The sequence below is a fragment of the Eucalyptus grandis genome, chromosome 6 (genome assembly GCF_016545825.1).
Source record: "Eucalyptus grandis isolate ANBG69807.140 chromosome 6, ASM1654582v1, whole genome shotgun sequence".
Lineage (NCBI taxonomy): Eukaryota > Viridiplantae > Streptophyta > Magnoliopsida > Myrtales > Myrtaceae > Eucalyptus > Eucalyptus grandis.
Genome location: NC_052617.1, coordinates 40,452,656 through 40,479,067, shown reverse-complemented (window position 1 = coordinate 40,479,067; position 26,412 = coordinate 40,452,656). Strand labels below are relative to the sequence as shown.

The 26,412-nt window shown below is 37.0% G+C and overlaps 1 protein-coding gene across 3 annotated transcripts; it reads right to left on the bottom strand.

Annotated features, from left to right (window-relative positions):
* Positions 1-3,179: 3,179 nt before the first annotated feature.
* On the bottom strand, positions 3,180-13,660 carry LOC104451998 (potassium channel SKOR). 3 transcript variants are annotated; one of them, XM_039315747.1, is made up of 14 exons: positions 13,340-13,659; positions 12,613-13,109; positions 10,461-10,685; positions 9,979-10,042; positions 9,052-9,391; positions 7,044-7,339; positions 6,559-6,639; positions 5,955-6,053; positions 5,294-5,515; positions 4,945-5,133; positions 4,368-4,443; positions 3,975-4,269; positions 3,724-3,845; positions 3,180-3,484 (listed from the first exon to the last, which is right to left on the bottom strand). In XM_039315747.1, the coding sequence occupies exons 2-14, from the start codon at positions 12,849-12,851 to the stop codon at positions 3,240-3,242; spliced, it is 2,493 nt and encodes an 830-aa protein (XP_039171681.1). In that variant the 5' UTR covers positions 12,852-13,109; positions 13,340-13,659; the 3' UTR covers positions 3,180-3,239. The 3 variants fall into 3 exon arrangements, with proteins under 3 accessions (XP_039171681.1, XP_039171683.1, XP_039171682.1); XM_039315749.1 differs by having other exon boundaries at positions 3,975-4,146; XM_039315748.1 differs by lacking the exon at positions 6,559-6,639 and having other exon boundaries at positions 13,340-13,660.
* Positions 13,661-26,412: the final 12,752 nt, after the last annotated feature.

The following is a 26,412-nucleotide window of genomic DNA, read 5'->3' as shown; positions in this document are numbered from 1 at the left end:
AAAAAAATTAAAAAATTAAAAAAACAAAAAAAAAATTATACAAGTTTATCAAACGTATTTTTGTTATTTTTTTGTTTTAGGAATAGAAATTTTGTATAGTGTTTAAAAATTGTTCATTGGAATAAGAATAATTTTTTTCTTTTATTTCTGTTCCCTAGAACAATTTTTTAATAGAAATATTACCAAACGCACCCTTATTTTATTGCTTGATGAAATGCAAGTGAGGGTTAATCATTATTTATCATTAATTAATTAATCCTTAATCCTATGACGTGGAGGGGTGATCGAGTTGCATGATCGACACAAAATTCCCAAATCAAATTGGTGTTTTTTTTTTTTTTTTCTTTGTTAATTAACTTTTATGAACCCATTGATCATTGATTTGAGTGATTACATGGATGGAACCGAAATCGGCTGTCGGTGGCTGGAGGCACGAGGGCGGCGGGTGAGAGCCTTGAGGGGGCAATTCATGGTGGCAGTCCAGGGAATGTTAGGCTAGTTTAGGGCTAATTAGTCTAGTTAGACCAATTGACTTAGGTTTTAATAACCAAACTAGTTTAGACTTTAGTCTAGTTTAGCCAATAAAAACCAATTGGGCCTAAGATCATTTTCCTAATAACGGGTATCTCAGACTAGATTCGTGTACCACTTGAATAAAATTTTGTAGAATTTAGGCTCGCCTTCATGTAGCTCAATTATTAGGATCCAGACTAGCCTCTAATTTCAAACTTATGGGGTTTCATGTTCCAAGGCTTAAGGCAACGTATATTTTTTATCCAACATAGTATCAGATTAAGCTCATGGGGTTTTCATTTCCTAAGGCTTAGAACAAAGAGGCGTAATATTCTTTACCCAATTAGGATCAAATTTTCATTCCAGCACTTTTACTTTGGGCTTTTAATACTTGAGTGTCGCATTCCTGCTCTTTATATAAATAATTTATTTCTTTTCCTTTCGAGAACGATTGAGACAGCCTAACATAATGAACCCCCATTTGCATGAACATGTAACAATCTAAAGACCTTTAGGATCATAAATGATGAAAAGGTCATATAATCACTTAGATAAACAATCCCACTAAGTTATAGGTACCAAAAGGGCAATAATTAGACAATTCGTGTAATCAAGTACATAACATACATAGTAAATTTGTGATTGCATAGAAAATGAGACAAAACTCCTGTGTTTTGTTTGATTTCTAACTGACCCTGAAAAGGTTAATGGTAACTCCTAAAAATCCCTTAGGTAAATTGAACTAAAATCACACTTCACACCTGATTGAGGGTTGTAGGCCCGCTTTTAGGCAATGCACTCTATGTTAATTCCTTTTCTCCGTCCATTTTGAAAAAGTTTGAGAGGGTCTTCACAACGTGGCGACTGAACTCGATATGGAGATTCATATTTGGTTTTGGTATTCAAATGGAGATTCATATTTGATTTTGGCATTCGAGTGGAAAATATTTTAGTATTGTGATTTACATGAGGGTTTCATTCATTTATTTTTGTGAGAATTTAGAAAATTGAACTTGATGTGGAGATTCATATAAGGTTCTGGAATTCGAGTGGAAATATTTTAGTATCTCGATCAACGTTAGGGTTTCATTTATTCCTTCTTTTGGAGAATTTTGGAAACTAAACTTGAAGTGGTGATTCATATTTAGTTCTTGCATTCGAGTTGAAATGGAAATACTCTTGGTTTTAGAGATTTGATTTGTGCTAGAGATACTAGTTTAGTCCTTATTTTCAAATTTCCATTTTATTTTGGATCAATTGTTCTTTAATATTAGAAGTTGCGGTTCTTTGCTAATAATAACCTCCTGATGCTGTAATATGCTACCCTCCTGTTGGCATTTGCATCCCGTTGTTTTTGTTTAGACTCTTCGTCTCTTGGAATTCTTTCACAGGCACGTTCATAGTGCAATTGCAGCATGTTTTGATCTACCTGTGGACCATGAATGTGGTTACCTGCCGACGCGTTTACTGGACTCTTTACCTTGAAAGAAGTTATCTGCCGCACCTGATTCTATCTGGTTATTTTCAGTTTTCAGATTTACAAATATAAGAGACCTGATTTGACCATGCAGGAGGCATCTTTATGCTTCCAGACAGTCACCTGACTCTTTGAATTTTAAAAAAGTCTTAACTTTCTGGAGGGAAAAAAAAGAAAAAAAGATGGAATAAATGGAAGGTGCAAGCAAATTGGTGTCTTCGTTCGAAGCCCGCGGGATGCGAGTATGACTGGCTTTCGTTCGTTGTGACTTGTGAGAAGGTGTCTATTCTCAAGAAGCATCTAACCAAGCCAACGTATACGAACGCAAGCCAAGTCTCGCTCTGTCCATAAATAAATTTAGGATGGCATCTGTTAAGAATGTACATCTAACCTACCATGCAACCACAAAAGAAATAAAAGGGTCAGACAAAATATGCAAGTTGTTTCTCTTCTTTTCTTTTCCAATCAACCCTACTAAGTATAAGTCATCGAGACAAGTTTCATCGTCCATTTCATTGCATAAGAATACTTGCCAAGCAATTTCTAACCAAAAAAGCCAACTTAATCAACCAAAATATGTTGATTGCATCTCTTTAAAAAGTTAAGGGACGATATGATTCATTCAACTGGGAAGTTTTGAGACTGAATCACACCATCTATGCACATTTTAAACACTCTGAAAATGTTTTGTTTTCCAGGGACTTTAAGGGCGTGTATGGAAACCGTGATACATTGGGAAACAACAAATGTTTCTTATTCCATAAACAAAAATGTTTCTCTTCTCTCTCTTCTTCTTCTCTTCTTCTTTTCTTCTTCTTTTTTTCATTTTTCTTTCGCCCGGTCGCCGGCCTCGGCCATGGCCGGCGACGTCGGTCGGCGACCTCGCGGCCTCGCCAGCGCCCCCGCCATCAACGTACAGCGAAAAAAAAAAAGAAAAATAAAGGAAAAATGAAAAATAAAATTAAAATGTTTAAAAAATTAAAAGAAACAAAAAAAAGTTTTGGTCATTTTGATTCCAGGGACTTTAAGTCACATGCTAACGCTTGTGGAAGTACGTCTTCCGGATCAAACCCAGAGAGGAGAGAACCGCACGAGTTGTGACCAAAATTGGAATATAGATCACCTGATCACTCAATCCCTCGGCCAAACATCAAGAAACTCACGAAGAGTGCGCCCAAACACATGCGAATGATGCAAAATAATAATTACGACAACGTTTATAGTTTCTCAACATAATAGCTGGTGAAAATTATTCCTGCGTTTCGGTAATCAAATACAGCTTCTCGCCCTCACTTATCATGTCCGTATCAAGAACTTTACCTGCATCTTCAGATAATACACAATTGGCGGACGGAACATTTAACTGCTCCGATGCATTTCTTTTGAGCTCCTCGATATTGTCAGGGACCCACAACACAACCCCATGTCTTCTATGCTCCTGAGGATCCCACGGATGAAAAGGATAAACTGTACATTTTCTTGAATGCAACTTATCTGTAAAGGATGGACAGGTGAAGAGTTCACGTCAGTCTAAAGCTCAATCAGGTAACAGTAAGAACCGGGCAAGGTAATGAACTCAGACTGCGCATTATAAGCACAATGAAGGTAACCATTGCGGACATCTCTAAATCCAATTGATTGCTTCCCACTAATCATGTCTATATGAAATTTCTTCATTTCTTTCCTAGGATCTTACACACATCCTAGCAACTGCTGATAAGTTTTGCAGGTACCTGTGGTTTCCCGAAAGCCGTCCTGAAACTCTAACATTTCAGAGGATTTTGCAGCTTCCAGCAGCTTAATCAAATTTTTGTTTCCACATTTTCGACATTCGTCAAGCGGTGTGTTTCCCCATCTGCATGAACAAAAGAGTTGATAATTGCACTTGTGAGATCCCCAAAAAATGCTAGATTAGTTCTATGAGATGTTTGAAGCATCCGATCATTCAATGCAAGGAACATGGACACTGAAAGTCTGAATATACCTGTCCTTCAAGAAAACACTAGCCCCTGCTTCTAGAAGCAGCTTTGCCATCAGATATAGCCCTTCTGAGGCAGCTACATGAAGTGGGGTTCGGTGGTCATAATCTTTAGAGTTAGGATCTATGCCATTAGCCAAAATTCTTTTAAGAAAATCAGAATCGCCCCTTGCCACGGCTGCACAAAGAAAACTACCAGCATCATCTATCCTTAGAGATGCGCCTTCTTTAACAAGTAATGAGGCAATTCGATCATTTCCATTCTTGATAGCTTCTAGAAGGGCCGTGTTCCCAAAATTATCTACAATGAAATCAGCTTTGCAATGTTGGTGTGAAAAAGGTATAAAATACAGTTGAAGGAGGACAGAAGAGCCAGTCCACATTAATGAGGAAACAAACCTTTCGTATTGACATCTACTCCCTCTTGAACAAGAAAAAACACAATATCTTCATAGCCTCTCGCTGCTGCAAGATGCTGAACACAGAAAGGCGCATTTCAAAGTTCCAAATAACTGTGAATTAGGAAACACAATGCCTCCACATTGAAAGGTGGCCTTCACAACTTAAAATTGGTATATAAGAGGTTTCCTGGCTACCATGAGGATGGCATTAGATATCTATATAAAAACCTTGAACCTTGTTACTAAGGTATTGTGGTAAGTGTGAAGGTGAAGATTGCCAAATCTAACAAATTGACAAGTGGGAAAAATGCAGTGGATGTTCAAATGTCAATTTCTGCACACAATTTGACATAATAGTTGATAATGACTTATTCCTACTAATTTCACCACAATCCTTCTTTCCTTAACCCTAAAGACACTCGCATCAAAACATCAGGAGCACCTTCACAAGACCACACTGATGATGCAAGCGGATTAAAAGTATATCCTCTTTGTGATTTGGTTCCCATCACTTGATAAGGAGATGTACCTAAAAAAAAAAAGAAAAAGAAGTAATTCAAAAGCTCAATTCATACCAGGGGTGACCTTCCATCATAATCTGTCTTGTTGAGATCCGCCCCCGCTCTGACTAAACTTTTTAGCTGATGGAGGTCCCCATGAAAAGCTGCACTATTTACCCTCAAAGCAAGTTCTGCTTCTTGCTTTCCAATATGAAATGTGATGTCTGACTCCAATTGCTTGAGTCGGAGATTAGATTCCCTTACCTACAAGCATATATGGCGAAAAATTCCTATATGACTTTTGTAATGCAAATCACAGAGCATCTGAAGACTTTGAGAATCTTCTACTAATGTGATATTTCAAAAATGGATTCCACACAAAGAGCAACAGGAGCAAACACATTTTGTTCTTTCAACAGATTACCTCTAAAAGGTTGTTTAAAATCTTTCTCCCATCATGGAAATAAATCTCGAGGATATTTGACAGAGACTGTTTATCAATCCGCAGAAGCCGACACAATTCCAAGACTCGGACTGTATAAGGCTGAGGAATGTTGCAAAGAATGGAGACTTGTCCAAATGAGCTGTTAGGATGTAAAAGCGAAATGGTTTCTTCAGATCCATCCTCTCCTATGCCAACCTCTTCCTGTAGAAGTTCTTACCAAATCATAAGCTGCAGCTAATATCATAATGTTCCCATCCAGCCAACTGAACAAGAACATGGACGTTTATGGTAAATGAGATATCATCACGGGGACTAAAAACAATTTAAGTAATGACAAGGTCATAGTGAACCATGTAAGCTATTGTTAATTATTACTGTAATCTGGAGATGTCTTCTCGTTGGATGCAAACAAAGAAAAATCATTAGTGCATTGAATGTGAAAAATGCAAAACTTAAAGGCCCAGATATTTGATTTTGTCAGGACCAACAATACAGCAACCCAAAGAGCGCAAGGGAAAGAAAAAGTTTGGACAATCAAAGGAAAAGTTACTAGATGAAGTGATGTAACAAAGACCTTTCATAGTGGAGGAAAGAGAATCATTGATAAATGTTAAAGAAGCCAGAGGCTACAAAACCATACCAGCTGACCATGACAAACAAAGTAAAGCTGATCCACCACGTTTCCTTGTTCCATTATCACTTCTCCTGGGAGAAAAAATTCTTCATGGAGCTTAGTTACCTGCAAAAGAGACATAATAATGACTTCACATTTACTCAGCTGAAAGTTGTCTTTAAAACACTATGAGTTCTCACTTTGACCATTTCCCAACAGTGATATTCAGTGCCATGATCTTTTTATTCTGCCACCCTTCTAGCTTGCAATTGATGATATAATCCTCCCACACCAATACCAAATCCTTTCGGTGCCCAAACTCCAATAGTCATGGAAATGCTGAACGCCAAGAGGATTCAAAATCCTCTAGTCATTAGCATCTCTTTGAACACTATATGTCTGTGCAACTGGATATTATGTTACTCATCTGTCTATGCTGCTTAACTATCTATTAATATAATTATGTCTAAAGGGAAGGCAAAGAATTGTGAATTATATTTCTTGTTGTTTATCATATCAAAGGCTGTAGACAAAATTATACCCAATTTTTCTATAATGACTTGGAGCGATTCTGTTTTATTCACCTTCTGTCAATCAGACATGTGCAGCATATAATCAAAAAGGAACTCACAACTTGGTTAATGAAGTCAGATGAGCATCCCTTGAAAAGAGTGACCTTCCCTACGTATGGCATATACAATGTCTGAGAGATCTGCAGGGAATGAGAAAATAGCTCTTCAAGATATCTGGTAATCATAGCATGAGAGAAACATCTTTCTTCGGTAATGCTGAACTCGCTATTGTTGTGTATATATCAAATCGTGAGCTAATCCTAAATTTTTTAAACAATTCCGCATACTGTATATTGTACATAGGAGAAGATAATCAGCATGCTAATATCACCATGATGGAGTCAGAAATGCTTTTGATTAGTGAAGCATACAATACTCCATATTTCCCTGATAAAAGGCCATAAAAGTAAATGACAGCTCCCAAGTACTTGTAGGATACTAAATAAAAAAGCATGTCAGCATGTTGCAACTGAAACTGCAAAGATTTTAGATACAGAGAAATTAAGGATGCTCTGACAGGTAACAATCACTAGCTGCATATTACCTTTGCACGGATGGAGATTGGGATATCCTGAATAACAGCAGCTTCAGTGTAGCTACTCTCATACTGCAAACGTACATGGCCTTTGATCTGATTACGAATATCCCTTCCAAGTTTGTTCCGGTTCATGTACTTTATGAGGTCTGTCATTTTATCTCTGAATTTCTCTGTTTTTGATCCTTTCACAATCAAAGCTGTCATGTTACCAATCAGGTAGGCACCAAGAATCATGTCAAATGATACGTAAACCATTACAAATATCATTTCCCTCAAATTGACAGCATGTATGTCTCCATAGCCTGTTGCAGGAAAAGTACACGCATCAGCTACCTTGTGAAACATGTAAGAAATCAAGGATCTTAGTGGATGAATGCAAAAACAGTAATACCATGCCAAATTCAGATCCCCTGTTGAGGATCATATCCACAGCTGATATCCAAATATCGATAATTTTAGGCTAGTTAAAGAATTTTAATGATAATGCAAGTAAAAGAACGATCAAATAGCTATTCAAGCAAAGGCTTGCCAGAAAAAAATAAAGAAAAGATGGACACCGAGCCAATGGGATGAAACAATGAATATAATTGATCAATTTCCTTCTACAATGGATTGCCCAACGATGACAGATTTTTTCCCAAAAGCAGCATTTCAGAGAAGATATAATTTGAAGGAATAATGAGCTAATGATTCCTAGAGCTTTTATAACCTTTACACTGTTTTAAAGCTCAGCTGTATAGATGCGTAAATAGGTCCTTTGTTTTTATTGTAAATAAATCATTATTCATTTAATATAATTTCCTAAATTTACTAACAAATGCCATTTTCAGGCATTTTTTACAGGTTTACTTCACGTTGGCATGGCTCGTTGCAGGAATGACTTAACATTGGTGTCGGAATCCTGGATCATTCCCGTCCAATTGAGAAGTTTTATAAAGTTTTGACTCTCATTAAAGATGACCTGACCTATTCCCTAACCGGCTAACCCTAATCTAATTGACCGGGTGTCGGCCGCTGTCAATCGGTAGGGTTTTGACCCATGTAGATATACAATGAAACTGAATTTAACCATTTCTCCCTGACACGCAGCAACATGTTTACTGCCGATTCCCTACACCTAAATTATCACATGGCACGATCCTGTCCGCTAACCATCTTCGGCCGCTGTCAATTGGTTGGGTTATGACACATGTAGATATAGAATGAAACTGACTATTGGAGCTTTGGCCTCTGGCTCTTTATTTCTTCTAGACTGTTGGACTCCTTCATTTCGGTATTTCCGAACTTAGGGACTTCGGTGGTTGAACTATTAAGAAGTTCCCACAACAAATTTCTGTCGACTTCTCTTGACTTCCATCGATTCTAACTAACTTGGTATTCCTCCCCTGCTTCCTGCATTCGAGTCTCTACTAGAATTGTTCGCTCCTCCTCTAGTGCCCTCTTCACTTCATCTCACTTACAGTGGTACAATTGTGTGACGCTAATCCTTCCGCAAGGCGAAGGTACCTCAGGAGCAAAACTCCTCAACAAACTACTACTTGATTTTCCATTGTTGACAGAAAGATTGACCACTTAGCGAATTACCTTTGGCTATCATTGCCCATTAAGAGCTATAGCTATTAACATTGTGCTTCCATATCTAGCATATTTTTATTTCAAGGAAAGAACCTAATAATATTGCCCTTGAGCCAATATTCTTGGAAAAAAAGGCTTCATATTATTCTGCATTCCCTTACCCGTGTGTATGACACAATGCTATTGTTTTTATCATACAGACACGTTCACATGTTTGACCAGACTAAATAAGTCAAAGCTGTCAACTATAGTGTCGATTAGACCTAAAAAAACTGTCGTAGGGAATAAATTCCCCATGATAGATTTACTGGTAGCAGCCCATTTTACAGAGCTGCATAAGCCGCTAATATAAAAGGAAGACATAATCAAATAACAAGCGCATCAGGAGAGGCTTGACTTAGAACTTGCACAAAGAACTGAAGTCAGAAGCATGACTTACCAACTGTGGCCATGGTAATAATGGCAAAATATAAGGATGTTAAGTACCGCTTCCATAAATCAATGTCTCTAAAGTTTGAATAACTGTAATCACCCAACTTCAAGCTTCCAATCCAAGTGTAACCCTCTTCAGAAGAAGGCAGTGTAGTCGCCAGATAGTAAAAAATGCAGGCAGCCGTGTGGGTGCAGTAAAGTTCCACAACAATAAGTTTCACGATCCTTGTAAACATGTAGTTAATCCGTATGTCCTTCTCCATATCTTGGAAAAATTCTGTGACTTTGCGTACTCGGCTCAACCTAATCCATAGAAGGTATCTGACTTCTTCTTTCCTTCCACCAACCTGTCAGAAACAAATCTTGTAACTTGATCACATAAAGCTCTACATAGAGAATGAATGAATCATTTTTTTTCTGGTGAGAAATCATTGTTGCCGCTTATCTTTCTCCAGGTGAAAAGAAAACGAAAAGTCTGATAATTTCCTAATTTATACTGAGAAATTCTCCGAACTAATTTCACCAGCATGAATTCGTAAGTAACTATAACCTGAGAGTATGGAACTAGCAACCAGAGTCAGTCCACAGCAATATTGCATGGTCAGACGTGAATCCCCTTATGGATGTACGACACTGCATCTCTTAGTAGTATCTTTAGTTAGAGCACTCGTAGTACCATAAAAGGAGATCATCTAATAACAAGACAGTTACAGTTTTCTTCAAAGTTGAAAAGTGGTAAGTGCATTCTAATGGTCAAAGGAGAAATTCAACTGTTTGGTGCCCTGTGACAATATGCTGCAGCTTATGAAGTCAAGCTGCAAATTCCACTCCCAACCATATTATTCATGCATAGAAGATGCCACCCATAGAAGAAAATACTTTGGGTATAGTATCGCCCTGAATGGCTGAAGATAACTTCAAAGCGAGGGATTACCTTATATATGATATCCCAAGGCAGGCAACCTAGAAAATCCACAATGAAATTAGATTTCAAGTACCTACAAGAAAGCCAAAGGAAAGAAGTGTGATTTATTTACACCTAGTAGATGACGAAATCTTATGCTTACCCAACAAAAATTGCCCAACCTTCAATAAGCTCTGAACTAGTAATAATCGGTCATCTGTAACTTTTTAACTTACGATAAAGCTGAATATTTTCCCTTGTGATTAAATTAAGCTCTATTCATTTTATTTTCAGTTCTGCAAGTGCTTGCAGGTATTGGAATTTTTATGGTCTTAAGTCATCTCCTTTTGATTGCTTATATCTTAAGATTGAACTTAACCAGTGATGTTCTGTGTAGATAAATTACGTAGCTCTATAAGTTGTGAGGAAGTCCACTCGCAAATTGTACCTAATTATCACATGGCAATCATCCTAGTGCGTGTAAAAAAGTAGACAGCAGATAGAGAACGGACCGTAGAGCAATAGGTGTACGCTTGTAGACCATTCGATAGGTCTGTGCGTCTCTGTAAGCAAGCAAGAACTGCAAAACAATGTCAAATAGAAAAGCAACCTGTCCAATAATGTCTAATATAGACAGGTCCTCTGGCAATCCCCTGAAGAAGCCAAACTCCAATGGTGTGAAGAAGGATGAGTAGATAGCCCACAGAAGTATGAATTTTTTCCAAGCCCGATAATACCTGCATTGTGTCTCGCAATACAACTTCAATGCATAAATACATAGCTAGGAAATTGGAAGGCCTCATTCATGCACAGAAGAAAGCTGATTGATCACTTGTGTCCACATACAGTGACTAATAAAAAGTAAAAGTTCAAAAGCTTAAGAAATTCTCATTGTCTGGAAAACGATTATCAGAAAAGGGTAAAAATAAAAAAAAAAAAAAAACCGTCAATATACCAACATGATTTAAGGCAAATACACGTAGATAACCCAACCAGAGGGGCTGATATAGCTTATTTCTACTAATTGCCGTAAGGATATGATTATTCTTTTTTCTCTGGCATTGCTACTATACCCAACACTGCGCTGACCATCCGGTAAACTTGGGGACTATTGATGAGATCAATAAAATGCAAAAAGGGCATTAAGGTACAAGTGTTACTCTATTTAGAACCTAGAAGCTTGTAATCGTTTGAGCTTCTATTTGTCATTGACTTGAAAACTCGATCGTAGACAACCGAAGTGTCCAAATTGCAAGCGTTGTATTGATAATCTCATACATTTTATTTCAGCTCTCTAATCCGACCAAAGCACGGCTCCATTAATACCCACTCGTGATGATGCGAAATATCTTCGCAATTCCAAAATGTTACATTCTCCCTGGATAATCTAGAGGAAAAAAACTTGAAGCCACAAAATCTTTCATAGTATTCACAGTATACTAATACATGACAAGGAGGAGAAAGCGATTTTAATGAAAGAAGAGAATACAAATGGAGGAGGAAGTGTTTACAGAAGGGATAAAGCACCTCTTATTGTACAGTTTTAGAGGATACTAAAGGGCAAAAGTAGAGTGGCAGAACATCTGAAGAGAAACATTTTTACGACAGTTAAACTTTAACATAACCGCGTGTCGTGCTTATTGCCATATTAGCAGTGTTCCATTTACTCCATCATGGACTTTACCCTAGCCAGAATAGTTTTCTTTTTTCACCACAAGTTTAAGAATCAAGTGTTGATAAATCTTAGCTTAAATGTTTTCTTGGTGAGTATAGAAATCGAACAAATCATATTCATTTTATTCCTTGAAAGTCTTATATCTAAATTGTATTATTAAATCAAAGTCTATTGAATCTTTAAGGAAGTGATAAATGTCTAACTATTTAACATTTTCAAAGTAGATGTTAAAATGTTAATCAAGTCTCGTTGTTCTCAATGGTTTTACATTTAAAAGTAACTTAAAAATTAATCGCTCATTTAAGAACAAGACAAATCTTAAAATTCATATCCTATTGGTAATTACAATCCATGAATACAGGTAAATAAAATCGATCTTATAAGCAGATTTCAAATCAGTTTCTCTAAAATTGATAAAAAAAAAAAAAAGTCAGTTTCTCTAAAACAAAAAAAGTAATTTTTTTTGCTTGGGAAGTTCACCATAATAGTGGGCTTGAAATTAATGAATGATGTCGGGGCGGACGCTTGGCATGCCCACTCTTTTTTTTCCTATGGGACAGGAACAGAGTTGGGGGCTGGGCTAAATGCTGGCCGTCCGATCGGATTGGAGTCGGAGCCAAGTGTGAGGCGAGGATGGCATGACCCAACTGGAGGGCCTACAGTAACTGTCCATAGACCGCTCCAGTAAGCACCCGCCACTTGTACGGCGGGCGACGGGCGCGTGTTCGGTTGTTCCACCAGAAACACAAAATCAATTCCTGATTCCCAATCAATCAACATCAATCCCGCCTCTATCTACTTCACGTCAAAATCAAATCCTATCGGCGCTTCGCGAATTTTGAACAGAGAGAGATAACGCGAGACGACAAATCATCGAGCATCCGTTTCGTCACCCCTCCGATCTCAAAAAATATCAAGCCAAGCGTCGCCATGCGCAGACCTCCATGTCCATGACGAAGAGATAGAGAGAGAGAGACAAAGATCGTGACCTGTTGTCGGGGTGGATGACGAGGCCTCTGGAGAGGTCCCTGATGCCGCTGATGACGCTCTCGCGGCTGAACTTCCGGCGAGCCGCGGCGGCGATCCCCAGCTCGTTGGTCAGGAGGTCGAACCGGCTACCTCTCGACGACTTAATCCGATCCCTCACCTCCCCGACCTCGTACTCCCGCTCGTCCTCCTCCTCCGATCCTCCTCCTCTCTCGCTGTTCTCCACTCTCCCGCGTGCCATTTCCTCTCTCGCCCGATTATTTACTCTCCGATCTCAACCGCGCGGAATCGGGACGCCGGCTCGGTCCCTTCGGTTCGAGAGGAGGAACGAATCGCATCCGCCGCGACGCTCCCGATCCTGCACCCCGATTGCCGCTCCTATCTGCAACGATCAACCGCGCGGAATCCGGACGCCGGCTCGGTCCCTTCGGTTCGAGAGGAGGAGCGTATCGCATCCGCCGCGACGCTCCCGATCCCGCACCCCGATTGCCGCTCCTATCTGCAACGAAGAAGGCGAGAACACAGAAAGAGCATTGAGGACGTGAGGAGGATTCCATGGCGGAAATGGAGACTCGATGTTGTGGATAGATAAGGCACATAGCTCGCAAGTGGCAGAAGGCCGGACGAGACGAGACGTGACGTGACTTTTCCTCTTCAAAAATCTCGATGAGAATGAGAAAAAAAGATCGAATGTGGCACACAGAGAAAGTTGCAGAATGCTATTTTCACCTTTGCCGACACGTCTGTATACGTAACTTTCTCGAAAGAGATAGAGAGGGAGAGCGAGAATCACGGGGAAAAGCGGGAAGGCAAGTGACGTCAAATCTTCACGAGACGATGGCCATGCGTGCGCAGCAGCCCCTATCACGCAATCTCTTTGCTCGGTCGTTCTCCTTCCCCCGCGAAGGCTTTGGGATTAGCGGTGGAGGAGGAGGAAGAGGAGGAACTTTCTCGGGAAAATGAGAGGGAAAGCGAGTCGGGGGAAAATCTCGAGAAGCCAGTTCGGGACGCGGGGAGCCTGGAAATTGTTGGGGACGTGGAAGTGGATGACGCTGCCAGTGTTTCTGCGGGCAGCTATATATATATATGCACGCAGAAGAAGCAGCCATCCCATCCACTGCTGACGTAAGCGTGAGAATTATCTATCTTGTATTTTACCGTACAACGCCAACGTGTACGGAGGCAGTTTAATGTAAGAGATTAGCGATAATTGATTTCGGGATGACTCGATTCTTACTCAGAATCTCGAATAAACCGGGCAGGGTGTGTTTCCCAATTTGCAGGGCTAGAAACTGGACCGCCTTCCAAATAGTTCCGAAACCGGTATTCTTTTATTTCTTCTATTTTTTTTACAGGTGGGAGTTTCCCAACATTAAAAATAAATAACTTACTAATTAGGTTTACTTCAAAACAAAACATAAAACAAGAAAAAATTAAGAAATCTTAGTTGTTCGTCAGTCCAATCCGATCCGGTCTGATTCTCGGGTTGTATCAAGATCGATGCACGCCCATTGTAAGAGACGTGCATCAAGAGAAAAAAAATGTTTAATCTAGTGATCTCATATGATTGTACTGCCAATTATTAGTCTATTTTTATTAATTACCAAGTGATGTTAAACTGAAACGCATCTCTTAGAAAATTAAAGCCACTTAATGGTGCGAGGCACGGTTACATCGACATTACGCAATGTGCTTTGCCGTATCGAATTCGGAGCCTTTTCATTATATTGTGAAAACGTGTTCACAGTTGGATTATGATAATGATAAGTGCAGATGCGTGCAAGATGACGGCTCTTGAAAAGGCTGGAGCAAGGTTGGAGTTGACGTAGAGTCGGCATTTATTACTTACGGTTTTGCCCGGTAGACGATGAGTTGTAGTGGATGGGACAGAATGAGTCTAAATATTAGTGCCTGGTATTCGATAACACTGATCTTGCTTGATCATTAGGTTAACCCAATGATTAAAATATATGTGATGGAAATGATGAAATAGGCTGGTCCTCATGTGCGACATCTTTTGAATATCACATTTAGAGTTTTTCATATTTCAAGAAGCGACAACCATTACATCGAGTTATCACAAGTATATGGAATGACAGAACTAGGCAAATAGAGGCAAGGAAAATATTTGATCAGCAAAAAACCTGCTATTAGCCAATTGCTTTGCTTTGAATTCACTAGATACAGAACTTAAGCATTGAATGGGATGCATGTTGCACGGACAAATTCTGTTTAGCATTCTTTCGGCGGATCAATCCTCATGCCATACAAACAACTGTTGGAAAAGCTCCTCTAGTTTGTGGCCAAGAGAAAATATTTTCATAAATATAATAATTTGTATCGTTTACAAAAAAAATGAAACTTGAAAATGTTCAAATAAAATCCCTATTGATGTGAAAATATTTTTCATTGGCTAATTATGTGAAGCGATATAAGAGAACCTTTTTTTTTTTTTTTTTGGAAATTTTTTTCCAAATCTTTTATTTTTCGCAAAACATATGAAGTCTTAGTATTGACACGTTACATTGTGTTTGTCATTCTGAATAAAAAACCCTAGCAAGTGGTGACTCTCTACCTACTTAATATGTAAACCAAGGCAATAAGGATTTGTGCTTATGCCTTTGACCTTAGCTATGACAAGGGTTCATGTATGTGGCCGGTTTTGGTTCTATTGGAGCACATAGGTTTATTTTCTCTTATATAGAAAAAGAAGTCCAAGTTTGATGATCTCTGCCAACTTAAGCCAATGAGATACCGCATACTATGTGATTTCATTACATTGGTCTGCGATTTCAAAACACCTCTTCCATATTTTCGATGCATTGACTATTCTTGATATTTTAATATCACATGCCTAGATATATATTTTCGACAAAGGGAAAGGGAAAATTTTACGTTTGCATGCTACTTGTGACTTATCTATGTCATAAGCATATCATATTAGCTACGTGTCGTCTTCGATGTTGATGAATGATCGTGTCTTATGCCAACTACATGACCGAATAAAGACGGTGTACGTATCGTAGATGATGGATATTCGGCATTCTTGTTTGGTTCCATTGGCAAGGAATCCAAGTAGTTAATTTCCATGGACTAATACTCCTTTCAATTGTTTCGATGATTAAAGATAAGGTAGGCATTTTTCTAGTGAGGACACGTCATGATCGCTCACATTGGATGGTTGAGATGTGTTCTGCTCTTTTTTCATCCATTTTTATTAAGTTTTTTTTTTTTTTTTGCTTTTTCTTAACTAAGGAAATGAGAGAACAAAATTAAATCACTAACTATGAAGAACTCTTGAAATAATTGATGAGACTATTACCAACTGTTCTAAAAGCTTAAATTGTTAGATGGAGGCATGGTTTAATATATAAAAATTATAACACTTCCCCTCGTGCTTAGCCTAGTCTTTTAACTAATACCAAGGCTTTGTTCATTTCGCAAAATATATGGCATTTTTTGAAAATATTTTCCAAGTAGTCATTATCTAGGAAAATATAACTATTTTTGGGTGTTCAAGTGAAACCTGAAAATGAAGTGAAAAATATTTTCCTTTATTCGACAAGGAATATATTTTCCTCCATACACTCTTTTTCAATAATTTTATTATTATTTTATTTTTAAAAATTGATTTTTCATTATTTTTAATTTTTTTTTAAATCTATTCTTAATTATTTTTCATTTTTAAAAAAATAGATTATGGAATTATTTCTACTTTTCTTTTCTTTGTCTTCCTCTTCTTCTTCAGCTAGTCGCTAGCCATAGCAATCGACCACAGGTGAGCCTTAAGCTTGCTAACTAGTATGAGGCTTGCCTAAGCTCGCCGCGCGCTAGATCAGTAAGTGCAAGCATCGAGCTCGAGGCTCACCCAATCGGTGAGCGAGGGCCTCTAGCTCACTGATCTAGTGAGGCCCTAAAGGCCCGCAAGCTCAAGGGTTACTAGATCAATGAGCCATAGGTTGGAGCTCGCTCGTCTTGGGCCTCGAGCTTTGCTTGTTGGCGGCCACCGGCCATCATCGTGGCCGATGATTGACCAAGAAAGAAGAAGAGGAAAACAATGAAAAGAAAAAATAAAAAATAATTTGAATTTTTTTAAAATAAAGAGAAAGAAGTCGGGGCTTAGGGATATGAGATAAGAGAGAGCATGTGAGGAGGTCAATGACCGGCCAAGAAAGAAGAAGAGGAAAACAAAGAAAAGAAAAATTTTAAAAATATAAAATATAAAATATAAAAATATAAAAATATAAATATAATTTGATTTTTTAAAATTAAAAATTAAAAAAAAAAAAAAAAAAAAAAGAAGAAGTATGGGCCTATAGGGATGTGAGATAAGAGAAAGCATGCGAGGAGGCGGGCAACCGGCTACAACCACCGAGGTTTGCCCTAGTGACTACCCTTCCAACTTGGAAGGGGGAGGTAGGGGTTCAAATTTTTACCTTCTCTAGGGGTTGGGTGGGATGATTTAGTTTTAAAAATGGATTTCGACTCCTATACCTTGTAAGGAGGCATGACAAAAGTCTGAGAGTGAGCGTAAGAGTAGGAATAGAGTAGGATTGACCAAAAAAAAAGGCTAGCCATCAACTGAGAAAGAAGAAGAGGAAAGCAAAAAAGGAAAAAAGAAAATAAGAAAATAAAAATATAAATTTTTACAAAGGAGAAAGAAGTAGGGGTTTGTAGGGATAAAAGATAAGAGAAAGCAAGTGAAAAGGTTGGTGGCCAACCAAGAAAGAAGAATAGGAAAACAAAGAAAATGAAAACGAAAAAGAAAAAATAAAATAAAAATAATTTTATATAAAAAAAAAAGAAGAAGAAGAAGAAAAAAGAAGTGGGGGCTTGTAGGGATGTGAGATTAGAAAGAGTAAGTGAGGAAGATATTTTTCACTTTTCAAAAATGGAAAATATTTTCTCCTATTTTAGAATATATTTTTCCCTTTAAGGAATAGATTTTCCTCAAATAATTCATTTTCCTTAATATGAACGTCAGAAAATTCAGAAAACGTTTTTCATGAAACCAACAAAGTCTAAGCGTGAAAATATATAATTAGAAAGGCAAATAAGACCTAAAAAGATTTGAACTCGGACTTTCAACTCTGATGTGATGAAAGATTTTAGTTGGACCATTACCAATTATTTTAAAAGGCTAAACTATTAAATAAAAATGTAATTTAATATTTAAATATTTTAATAGCTGTGGCTGCCCTCGCCACAACAGCCCCCAATTCAAATTGGGCGGTCATGGAATCCTACTAATAGATTTTGTTAGGTAATGCAATCCTGCATTTTTATAAAGAAATCAGATTCAACAAGGAGTTCACATCCAAGTTTGGGGTTATTTCCAAACACAACAAGATCAGGAATTGAAATCCAAATCTCTTGAGGGACCCAACTCCGCAACGAACCAAAGAAGGCCTTTTCACCGTGAGCATCGACACAGTCTAATCTCACACTAACCATAAAAGGTAAAATTCAAGCGGTGCCCGTCAAAAAGTATAAACTACTATGCATTTCCACGTCACTAGAAAAAGAACATAACAAGACGGATACAAGCCCCCATTGAGGAACAGTCGCTCTCAAAATGACATCTGTCTGAATTGATGCATTTCGCACATCTGTGTGCTCACTCATTTTAAGGCACTGCGAAAGAAGAGCACCTAGATGGGCCCATCTCCATTTGCCCTGCTTTTGTCCTTTCCATGTATTTTAGATTTCTTTATAGCTACTAGGGAAAGGAAGCGTTGCAGTCACTACACCTTAGTCACATACCATTTTTAGGGGTTACGATAAGATAGTGGAGCACTTTGTGATCTCAGCAAGCGAACAGCCGCCGGGAGCACGTTCGAGCTCTAGGTTTTAAACTAATTGTATGATTGGAATCCAAAGCGTCAGAAACCACAGACTCCGTATTCAAAGCTAAAGGATAGACATAATGCGGCTGATGTTCAAGTCCAATAGGGGCATAGCGTAGTGTCGTTTCCATCACTTCTACAAGCAAATTGCGTGAGCCGATGGTTTGATATAAAGTTTCGAGGCATTTCTGTCCATAAGTTATTTTATTTAGAGAGTGATTAGTGCAATGTTAGGTTTAAGAGCCAATGAAATTTAATTGCCTGGCGGTGCACTTTCTTGGTATTGTTTGAAAAGTCATGTCCACTTCAAGCTCCAGTCACCCATGGAGCAAAGACTTGGCAATCTCTTGGAGCCCAGCATGCAAGGTTCTGCCACGTAATGGAACTTTGAAATTTTCCCATCACCTTTTTGGTACCATTCTGTCTATTTATATTCACCGATTGGGACTTTTTCTCTCTTTTTCTTGCTGAAATAATCTCGCTGGAATGATTCTGGTCTAATGAGAGGATTTACATCAAATAGGTGGTAGAGGAAAGTACTTCCATCCTCCTAGTGATTCAGACTGGCGCCCCGTGTTTTAAGGAATCAAGGATTACAAAGTATCCACGTATTGGTTAGTTTAGTACTCAGGATAAAAATTATGATGAATTATTTTATCCTATCCCATACTTAATTTCTATTCAAGAAACGATAAAATCAAAGATAAGAGAATTCTCAATAAATTGGCCATATGCATTTGTATAGAGAAAAATACGAATCCGAATCAAAAACTTAAAGTAATTTAAGACTAGTTTTTGTCCTTGTAGAGAATTGTCTAGTTAAAAAATGAACATAGATTAAGATGTGAAATATGCATGTGGGAAACCAATTCCTTGATTCAACATGCTGGTGTAACTAAAATGATTCAAGACCCCCACGTTTATAATGATCTAAGTTGGTGTCTATATTGGAGAGACTCCATGCAAAATTGCGTAGTATTAAATATGGAGTTCTTGCTTTTACCATTCACCTTCATCTCCATTAGTTGAAGATAACATGTTCCTCAAGATGAATTTTGCTCAGCAATTCGAAATGCATTTTGAGGAGCAATTTGAACACATTCAACTATATTTGCATGGAAGAAAGAGCGCCACAAAGTTTTGTCAGTTTGAATGAACTCACTATACAAGATCAGATCAAGTATGGTCACAAATATTCACCACAATTAGAAATTTGATACTTAAAAGAGATATGAGCAATGACGCCCTCGTAAATAAAGGACAGAGAGTACATTCTAACTTGGCACCGCCCCATTTGGAATTTCCACCTTAACCTTGGTCTCATATCCTACATGAATTAGGGAATATCGGTTTCCCTTTTTTAAGGCAAATCAAGCAAACCACGGTTGACATAAGTGGATGTAGGTATACAACCCACCATAGAGCTAAATACTTAAAGATTAATGAGTTAGGCAAAAGATAGACCAATAAAACCTCCATAGTATCAATGACATTAGAAATTGACTTCCTCCTAAAATTGCCAACCTACCAACATCATAACAACTCCATCATTATCCTAAGAAAAGGTATGGCAATATCATGTAAATCTTCACCTGCTCACGCTTCGGATTTGTTCTAGCCCTTTCTTCAATAACAAGAGCACCGTCCATGTTATAACTATTTGTATCCCTACATGAATCAAAGAATATCATTATTATTATTATTATTATTATTATTATTATTATTATTATTATTATTATTATTATTATTATTATTATTATTATTATTATTAATTTTTTTTATGAAGGTAAATCAAGCAAACCATGGGTGACATCAAATCATAGAAGTGAATCAATGAGTGAGTCAGAGGATAGAGCACCAAAAACCTCCATACTAGCATTGATGTTAGAAATTAAATTGACTCCCTCCTAAAATTGCCAACCTACCGACATAGAAACAACTCCATTAGTATCCCAAAAAAAGGCATGGCAATATCATGCAAGTAAATCTTCATTTGCTTATGCTCCGGACTTGTTTTTGCCCTTTCTTCGATAACAAGAGCACCGTTATTATTGGCATGATTATGCCATTTACACAAATTTGATCAACTTTTGATTGGACATAAGTTTTTCACCCGACGCTGCATTAACTCAATTTTTGCACCTACAAAAAGCTTGTGACTTGAAATTTAAAATTCATTAGATTGAAATCCTTTTGAAAAACTTGATCGGGACATAAGTTTTTTGTGTGGCATCATATTATTGAGGTATTTGCATTGCACGGATTTAACAAAACTTTGAAGACCATAACATTTCCATCCTATGTCTCATTAACTCGATTTTTACACCTATGGAAAGCGTGATGCTGGCCAAATGCATTTGTATAGAGAAAAATACGAATCCTAATCGAATACTTATGGTACTTTAAGACTAGCATTTGTCCTTGTAGGAAATTGTCTAGTTTAGAAACGAACATAGATTAAAATGTGAAATGTGCATGGGGAATCAATTCTTTGATTCAACATGCTGATGTAACTAATGTTAGTGTTGTGCTCGTCAAAGATTCAAGACATGCACATACTTCCATTGACAACGATCTAAGTTGGTGTCTATACTGGAAAGACTTCATGCAAAATTGCATAATATTAAATGTGGAGTTCAAGCCTTTTCCATTCACCTTCATCTCCATTAGTTGAAGATAACAATTTCTCAAGGTAAATTTTGGTTAGCAATTCAAAATGTATTGGAAGGAGTAATTTGAACACATTCAACTATATTTGTATGGAAAAAAGAGTGTCACAAAATTTGAATGAAGTCACTACATAAGATTAGATCAAGTAGGATCACGAATTTCCACCACAACTAGAAAGTCCATTCTTAAAAGAGATACAAGCAATGACAATCTAAGGACGGAGAGTCCATTCTAGCCTATTTTGCAGCATCGGTCCATTTGGAATTTCCACCTTAACCTTGGTCTTGTATCCCTACATAAATCAAAGATAATAATAATAATAATAATAATAATAATAATAATAATAATAATAATAATATATTATTTATATTATTATTATTATTATTATTATTATTATTATTATTATTATTATTATTATTATTATTATTTGGTTGAGGCAAATCAAGCAAACCATGTTGACATAAGTGGATGTAGGTATACGGCAAACCATAGGGATAATTATGAGTGAGGCAAAGGATAGACCACCAAAAACCTTTGCTATCAATGATGTTAGAAATTAAATTAGCTACCTCCTACAATTACCAACCTAGTGACATCAAAACAACTCCATCATTATCCCAAAAAAAGGCGTGGCAATATCATGCAAGTAAATCTTCACTTGCTCATGCTCGGATTTGTTCTAGCCCTTTCTTCAATAACAAGAACATCATCCACGTTATAATTATTTGACCATAAGAGAGTAAAGAGCTCCATTTTTAATACTATATCTTTAAATTTAAAAATAAAAACAACAAGAGACTAACTTGAATGGCAAGCAACTCTATATCCGTTTTCAGTGGGATGATCCTCAACCGAGGTACGTTGATGCTGATAGCATGTGAGCATTTGGAATTTGCACTAATTAACCTGTTGAGCTCCTCCACTAGAAATGTGAATAATTTCAAAACAAGCTAAGAAACCAAACTACACCTCTATCTTGATTGAAACAAAGATACTTAAACTTTCAACCAACAAAGGATCGAAGAAAACATAAAATGAATTTAGTCAAACTTTGATCGAGCACAAGTTTTTCGTGTGATGTTTCATTGATAAAAATTTTACCACATACAAAAAGCCGTGACTTAATATTTTGAATTCAACAAGTTAGGATTTTTTTTGTTTTGTTTTAAATCTTGAGTCTAAATTTTTTTGTGGAGGTGTTCCATTAAATCAATATTTGCATCTACGAAAAGTCCATGACCCAATACTTTAAATTTATTTCAATAAAAAAAATACTTAAAATTTATCAGATTGGGAAAATTTGTGAAAAAGACCAGACTTTGATTTTCCATAATTTTTCAATCTAGCATTCCATTGACTCGATTTATTACATATTATGGAAAGCCTGTGATGCATGTTTCTCAACAAATTGACCATATGCATCTGAGTAGACAAGGATACGAATCGGAATCAGATACTCAAGGCAATGTAAAACAAGCCATTCCCTTTGTGGGGAATTTTCTAGCGTAGAATTGAACATGAATTGAAATGTGAAATGTGATTATGTGAGGAATCAATTCCTTGATCCAACATGTTGATGTTGATGTAACCTATGCTAATATTGCACTCGATAATGATTCAAGACTTATACGTGCCCTCATTGACAATGATCAATGGTGAGACAAACTATCCCAGCCTCCTTCCGCCAGACTAGTTGAATGCCGACCATTCTTAAGATGTCCCATGTGTGATTGTGGCCGGAATTATACTCAATTGCTGCCCGAGTTTATCAAATTCAATTGTTTTTTAAGGGACTTGCCAATAATCATCCAATGTTGGTTCCAGCAGGAGAATTTTGATGATTTATTTCACATAATCATTCGATGATATAAGGATGAATATAGTTCGAAATTGAAGAAAATTCTTCAATCTATGTTTGATTCGAAGATATGATGTGATGGAATTAGACATAATCAGAATGAAATCGTTTAAAACTTAAGATTAATTGCCAAAAATTATGTATCGATTACATGTTTAGAGAAGCATAGGATTTCAATTTACACTTAGCTTAGCCTCTCTAGATGAGTTTTGATATTGATTTTAATGCTAGCATGCCAATCGAGCTTAATATTACATGATTAGGATAGATATTCACGAGCATTAGCTCTAGTATAGTTTAATTGTATCAAATGATCAATTCATTGTTTCTCATGATGGCCGATCCTCCTCTAGCATGAATCTCAATATAATTTGATGTTAACTAGTGCTAGGTAGGATTGGTATATGTTAGATGGATGATGATTGTGAATAATTGAATTGTATCTTGATGATATTCCCTTAAGATTTTCATGAGAAGATAAATGATATGTGTTTTCTTTGATGTGGAATAGTGGAATGTTATGTTGAATGTTCACGAGAGTAGTTTGAAGATGTTCATAATCCGGATGATTAACATAACTTAGTTGGAGATGTTCGAACGTAGTTGAAGGTGTGAATGAAATTTGGAAAAAAAATCATAGTCTGATTGACGTATTCATCAATTTTTTTTTTTAAAATCTATTAAAAAGGTTGTCTTCAGGTTATTTGTAGTTTAGATCATAAGTTTTCCAATGATATGAAGAGCATAAAATTCGAATTCGTTTGGTTTGTCTGAAACTTGTTTAAAAAAAAAAGACGAAAAAAATAATGTTTTATCTGAAATTTTTATTGCCGTGTCAATTAAATATAATTTGGAGTTTTAAAATAGCTGGAGGTCCTTCCTGGAAAATCTTAACGAACGAAAGTTGTAAAGGAGGTCTTGAACTATGAATCTGGAAAATTCCATGAAATTTTGAATGATTTTTGGGCGGCCAATTGATTAAATTCGGATAAGGTCAGATTTGGCCAAAAAACAGTTCTGATTTTAATCTGATTTGCTAGTTCTTGGTGGGCTTGTTTACAAAAAGTTAAAAAAAAAAAAGAAGAAGTTAAAGAGCACGTGCAGGGCTAGCTGTCCCTTAAATTTCGCGACAATTGGACCTCGTTTGCTGTTTTTATAGGAGAAAATATAGTACTTTCAAAAATAAGGTCTGAACGTATTCAGATTCTTAAGTGGATGGCTAAGATGGATTAAACCACCCCAATCGATTCGTAAATTGGGAAAATGGCCTCAATCAAGATTGACGTAGGCTTGCTTTTATTAGCCGCTGAAATAATTCAATTTGGATTTCATCAGGTTAGTCAATTGGATTAAAATATAATTAAACAAAAATAGGGGAAAAACAGAGAAGTAACCCTCTTGGATCACTAATTGTTTTTGTGGATTCTAAGGCTAATTGGCCTAACTGGATACTGAATTGACCTGGTGTGTGTTTGATTAGATGCATATTAGGCTAAATTGCAATTGACGTTGCCTAATTCCTTCGCAGTAGTTTAGAAAAGGGGATCAGTTTAGAAAAGGGGATCAAAGCTTAATTTGGTGCTGGTGATTTAGCCTATCGCTTGGTGAAATGCAAGTGAGGGTTAATCATCATTTATCATTAATTAATCAATCCTTAATCCTTTGACGTGGAGGGGTGATCGAGTTGCATGATCGACACAAAATTCCCAAGTCAAATTCGAGTTTTTTTTTGTTAATTAACTTTTGTGCACGAGGGCGGCGGGTGAGAGTCTTGAGGGGGCAATTCATGGTGGCAGTCCAGGGAATGTTAGAGGCTAGTTTAGGGCTAATTAGTCTAATTAGACCAATTGACTTAGGTTTTAATAACCAAACTAGTTTAGACTTTAGTCTAGTTTAGCCAATAAAAACCAATTGGGCTTAAGATCATTTTCCTAATAATGGGTAGCTCAGACTAGATTAGTGTACCACTTGAATAAAATTTTGTAGAATTTGGGCTCACCCTCATGTAGCTCAATTATTAGGATCCAGACTAACCTCTAATTTCAAACTTTTGGGGTTTCATGTCCCAGGGCTTAAGGCAACGTATATTCTTTATCCAACATAGTATCATATTAAGCTCATGGGGTTTTCATTACAGCTTGGGAGGGGGCTGGAAAAATAAGCCCTCCCCCAAGGCTCAGAACAAAGAGGCGTAATATTCTTTACCCAATTAGGATCAAATTTTCATTCCAGCACTTTTACTTTGAGCTTTTAATACTTGAGTGTTTCATTCCTGCTCTTTAAATAAATTATTTATTTCTTCCTTTCGAGAACGATTGAGACAACCTAACATAATAAACCCCCATTTGCATGAACATTTAACAATCTAAAGACCTTTAGAATCATAAATGATGAAAAAGTCATGTAATCACTTAGATATAACAATCCCACCAAGTTATAGGTACCAAAAGGGCAATAATTAGACGATTTACGAACATACATAGTAACTTTGTGTTTGCATAGAAAATGAGACAAAACTTCCTTGTTTTGTTTAATTTCTACTCGACCCTAAAAAGGTTAGTTGCAACTCCTAAAAATCCCTTAGGTAAATTGAACTAAAAAAATGAAATCCAATATCACAGCTCACACCTGATTAAGGGTTATAGGCCCTCTTTTTAGGCAATGCACTCTATACTAATTCCTTTTCTTTGACCATTTTGAAAAAGTTTGAGTGGGTCCTCACAACATGGCGATTGAACTTGATATGAAGATTCATATTTGATTTTGGCATTTGAGTGGAAAATATTTTAGTATTGTGATTTACATGAGGGTTTCATTCGTTTATTTTTGTGAGAATTTAGAAAATTGAACTTGATGTGGAGATTCATATAAGGTTCTGGAATTCGAGTGGAAATATTTTGGTATCTCGATCAATATTAGGGTTTCATTTGTTCCTTCTTTTGGAGAATTTTGGAAACTAAACTCAAAGTGGAAATTCATATTCAGTTCTAGCATTCGAGTTGAAATGGAAATACTCTTGGTTTTAGAGATTTGATCTGTGCTAGAGATACTAGTTTAGTCCTTATTTTCACATTTCCATTTTATTTTGGATCAATTGTTCTTTCCTATTAGAAGTTATGGTTCTTTGCTAGTAATAACCTCCTGATGCTGTAATATGCTACCCTCTTCTGTTGGCATTTGCATCCCGTCGTTTTTGTTTTAACTCTTCGTCTCTTGGAATTCTTTCACAGGCACGTTCATAGTGCAATTGCAGCACATTTCGATCTACCTGTGGACCACGAATGTGGTTACCTGCCGACGCGTTTACTGGACTCTTTACCTTGAAAGAAGTTATCTGCCGCACCTGATTCTCTCTGGTTATTTTCAGTTTTCAGATTTACAAATATAAGAGACCTGATTTGACCATGCAGGAAGCATCTTTATGCTTC

Coding starts and splice junctions, on each gene's coding strand:
- LOC104451998 (XM_039315747.1), bottom strand. CDS start 12,851: ATGGCACGCGGGAGAGTGGAGAACAGCGAGAGAGGAGGAGGATCGGAG. Junction 10,043..10,460: donor CGTACACCTATTGCTCTACG/GTCCGTTCTCTA, acceptor GCTTTCTTGTAG/GTACTTGAAATCTAATTTCA. Junction 3,846..3,974: donor AGTGTTTTCTTGAAGGACAG/GTATATTCAGAC, acceptor TTGTTCATGCAG/ATGGGGAAACACACCGCTTG.